Consider the following 3,778-nt stretch of genomic DNA (forward strand, 5'->3'; position numbering starts at 1 on the left):
TTTGTTATCAATGAACACATTTCACCCACGGATTAATAATCAGAGCAGTCTCCGCAGAGTACATCAACCTATAGACCTACTAACCCCACAGGAAATTGGGGGAATTAAAAGCCTTTTTGTTTTTGCTGATCACTGTTATTTTCTAACATGTTTGTTTGAACTGTGTGGATATGGCAGCGGAAAGCTCTGTTTGTGTGATAAGAAACATAATACATCATGGTGACAGCTGAGAGTCATATTGAAAGTAGCATTGTATCCCGGCCACGCATGCGCGATTAGTTCATATGTATTGTGTACATTACTATTATCCCATTGTTATGCTGTTACGAGCTTTTATTTTGTATTATTGGTCTCCAGCTGTTTATCCGCGGTCATATTCTGTGGTACGGACCGTGGTCACCACGACATACTTCACCAGGCCTGCAAGTCATCCATGGGTCAATCTCTGGGCTAATCACGATATGTTGTCTTAGTCTGCAGCTAGTCAAGACAACATTTCTGAAACCCTCTCTGGGAAGCCAACCACGACACAATCGGGTCACAATGAAATGTACACTATTCAAACCTCCAGAAAATGTGATTGCGCTGCATTGCTGCGAACTTGTTATCTCTTTTTTTATTGTTACGCCATGTGTTGTTGGCTTCTGGCGAGGAATATGGACATTGCTGGATATATATCTTCTACAAGAAAATGTCATTCTGAGTTCCTGGCTGTCTGTGCTCATAGGACTTGGAATAATTATTTTGCAGAACTTGATGCAAAATATACATAGAAAATATTTTTCATTCAAGTCATGGAATTGGCATATATACAGCCGTTGCTATGTCTGCGTTCAAGCCTTTGCAGTTGTAAACCATTGGCGTGGTATATGGGCGTTATGGGACATCTACACTACAACCAGTCTCACCAGCTCGCTAGTGAGTACTTCCGTCGGCTCTATCGTAGTTTGGTTGTTTAGATCAAGCAAGAATATACCTGCTCAACCCACTGTCATAAAGCGTGACCACGACGCAGCCGTGTTTCAGTATACCACGCGGTTTGAGGTAAATTCCAAAACAATGAGCATTAAGTTCATACTGGATATGTTGCTTACATATATTGTGATTCACAGTTTTGTGGTGACGTACTGGCGGGGAGTATGGGTGTTAATGGATAATATTTTATTTCCTGATAATTTAAAATATTCGACCTGGGCGTCGGGGATTCTTGGATACGTTTGTATGTTCATCATCTACATATTACAATTCCTCGCCGCGAATTTATCGAACAAAATAAGAGAGAAAACGCATTGGATTTTACAACTGATATTTGAAGACGCATTTATATATATAGCAGGATTTTCCGTTGTTAATATATGGCGTGGTGTATGGTATGTCTACGATTATTACATACTGCCGAATAATCTGTCTGTTAGTTGTTGGATCACCGTTGTCTTCGGCGTTTTCACTCTGTTTGCTATTCAGGCCGGCAGAAGCCTTGGCGCTATTGAATGTCTAGTTGATGGTATACCTTCTGATGGTAGCGGATTGTATTTCTACCACTACTTCAATGTATTGGTAAGTTGATCTATTTATAGTAAATTGGTTATGCAATATGATATAACTAGTGGCTTGCAGTCAGAATAACTGATAATTCTGGACTTCGTGAATAATTTGAGAATGTAATGTGATAACAAACTTTTTATGGAAGACATTTTCACGCATCCAGTTACTGTAAAAACACTTTATTTTAGCTGGAAGTAAATTTTCTATGAAAAGACATTTTGGGTGTTCATTTTCACTGATTGTCGAGTTTAATGTAAAATATAGGAACAAATGAATATTCGCTGGATTTTATTTTTACTGAGTCGGAAATTAATTCCAAGCGAAAATAAAGTGTTCTATAGTTGTACGTAACTCACGCTCGTGCTCATTTTCTTGGTGCGTATATAGAGCAATACAAAACGGCAGCCCAAACTCAACTATAGTCAGCACAGCGTCTAGCAAAAGTTTATCTTATGTCAATTTTCTCACTTCAACATCCATTTTAATTGGAGTAGAAATTGACTGAAACAGCCTTGCCATAACATTTTAATTCACATGGGAGTACCGTACCATTCATAGCAGTATTCAAAGACAGTCTGATGAGAACATATTGCAAACAAACAAACCTAATGCAAATACAGCTTCATGGTCAATACACACTGTACAAATAATCTGCATATACTGTGATACTATACATATATAAGTTTCTTTTAAAAATACCACACCATATTGATTTCTACACAATGTTGACGAATCGGACTAACACGTCTAATGTCAGTTCCACTTTCAAAAGTGATTGATACGGATAACCATGTGCCCGACTCTTTGACAGTGTGATTGTTATTAATCCACGAATACAATGTGTGTATAAATTACAGACAGACACATTACGAGCATATATTCACGCAACCAGTCCCAGACCCCATCCGGATAGTCAAATTGCGAAAAAGGTTATTACTTTTAAGATAATTTAGCTGGCAATATGTACAAATTCTTATACTATGATTCTATTTCACAATGAGTGATAAATTATATGAATTTTTCAACGAAAATTAACGATTTGTATAGCTTGATCGATGCTTTTGTAATCCATTTTTGAGCCTTTATATAAAATAATTCAGTAATGAATGCTGAAATTGTAGGATTTTCGGACACTTTGGATGAAAAAAAGAAACATTTCTCACACATAGACAAAAGGAGGGGCTGTTATTTGGTATATGCCTAAACAGCATCATAATGGAAGCAACCACCCCTTCTCTCGATTCGAACTCACGAGCGTGGCAAAATTACACGCCAGTGTAAGCAAATTCACACTTCGCTACGCCACACCTCCCTTCTCCGTCTAAAAACTGAATCTGTTTGGGTATATATATCAGGAGTAGGATATGCCATGTCTAAACACATTTCTTAATAAAACACTTTCTCTCTTTGTGTTTAGAACGCACCATTAGATAGACCTGACGTAGTTACTAAAGATGAAGTGAAGTTGAAGACAAGTAACGTGGCTACGCAAACACCAGAAATCAATCAATTTGTAGAAATAGAAATCAATCAAAATAAAATTGTAAATAATACACAATATCCGGATTTCGAGGTTTGTTATGAGGGATAATATAGAGAGTAAATGAAATAAAACACCAATGTTACGTTCTTGTCACCGGAACAGTTCTTGATATTCGATGGAATCTCTTCAACTTAATGATTTAATGATTGCTCGTTGCTAAGCTACAGTCTAGCTAGTTTTATTTATTTATTGATGGTTATAGTTGAATTGTGATCACTTTTATTATCATAAAGCTAAACTAGTACGGTTCATATGTACAATGTTGTTAGTGGTATACATATGAACTGGACTATATTACGTGTCTATTCAAGTTCATAACGTTGCATACTAGACAATATGCCATAAAATTACATTCTTTTTAGAACTGATTGTTTGATTTGATTTCCACATCGTTTTTAATAAAAACAAATCACGTCGTATCATTAACATTGGTTTCATGGTCTATATGGGTTTTCATGTGACATGTACGGTGCGTGTAGTATTCATTGATTTTGACACCAAAATTTGAACTTGGCCGCTTTGATTAGATGATATATAATATTAAAATTTAAATTCCACGTGTGCAATCCGAATAACCATGCGTCACTGAAATTAACATCATATTAGTCACGTGGGACAGGTGAATATACATATATTTATTCATCCACATTTCCAGAAATTACGAGCTGTAAGAGTTCTGCATCGGAATTC

General features: G+C 36.5%; 1 protein-coding gene across 1 annotated transcript; it reads left to right on the top strand.

The window, feature by feature from the left end:
* The first annotated feature begins 381 nt into the window (after positions 1 to 381).
* Positions 382 to 3,514, top strand: LOC144356736 (uncharacterized). Its single transcript, XM_078011425.2, has 2 exons — positions 382 to 1,557; positions 2,963 to 3,514. Exons 1-2 carry the CDS (start codon positions 544 to 546, stop codon positions 3,134 to 3,136), a joined length of 1,188 nt encoding a protein of 395 aa, XP_077867551.2. The 5' UTR covers positions 382 to 543; the 3' UTR covers positions 3,137 to 3,514.
* The last annotated feature ends 264 nt before the right edge of the window (positions 3,515 to 3,778 follow it).

Source organism: Saccoglossus kowalevskii, chromosome 2, assembly GCF_978046115.1.
Source record: "Saccoglossus kowalevskii chromosome 2, keSacKowa6.1, whole genome shotgun sequence".
NCBI classification, from domain to species: Eukaryota; Metazoa; Hemichordata; class Enteropneusta; family Harrimaniidae; genus Saccoglossus; species Saccoglossus kowalevskii.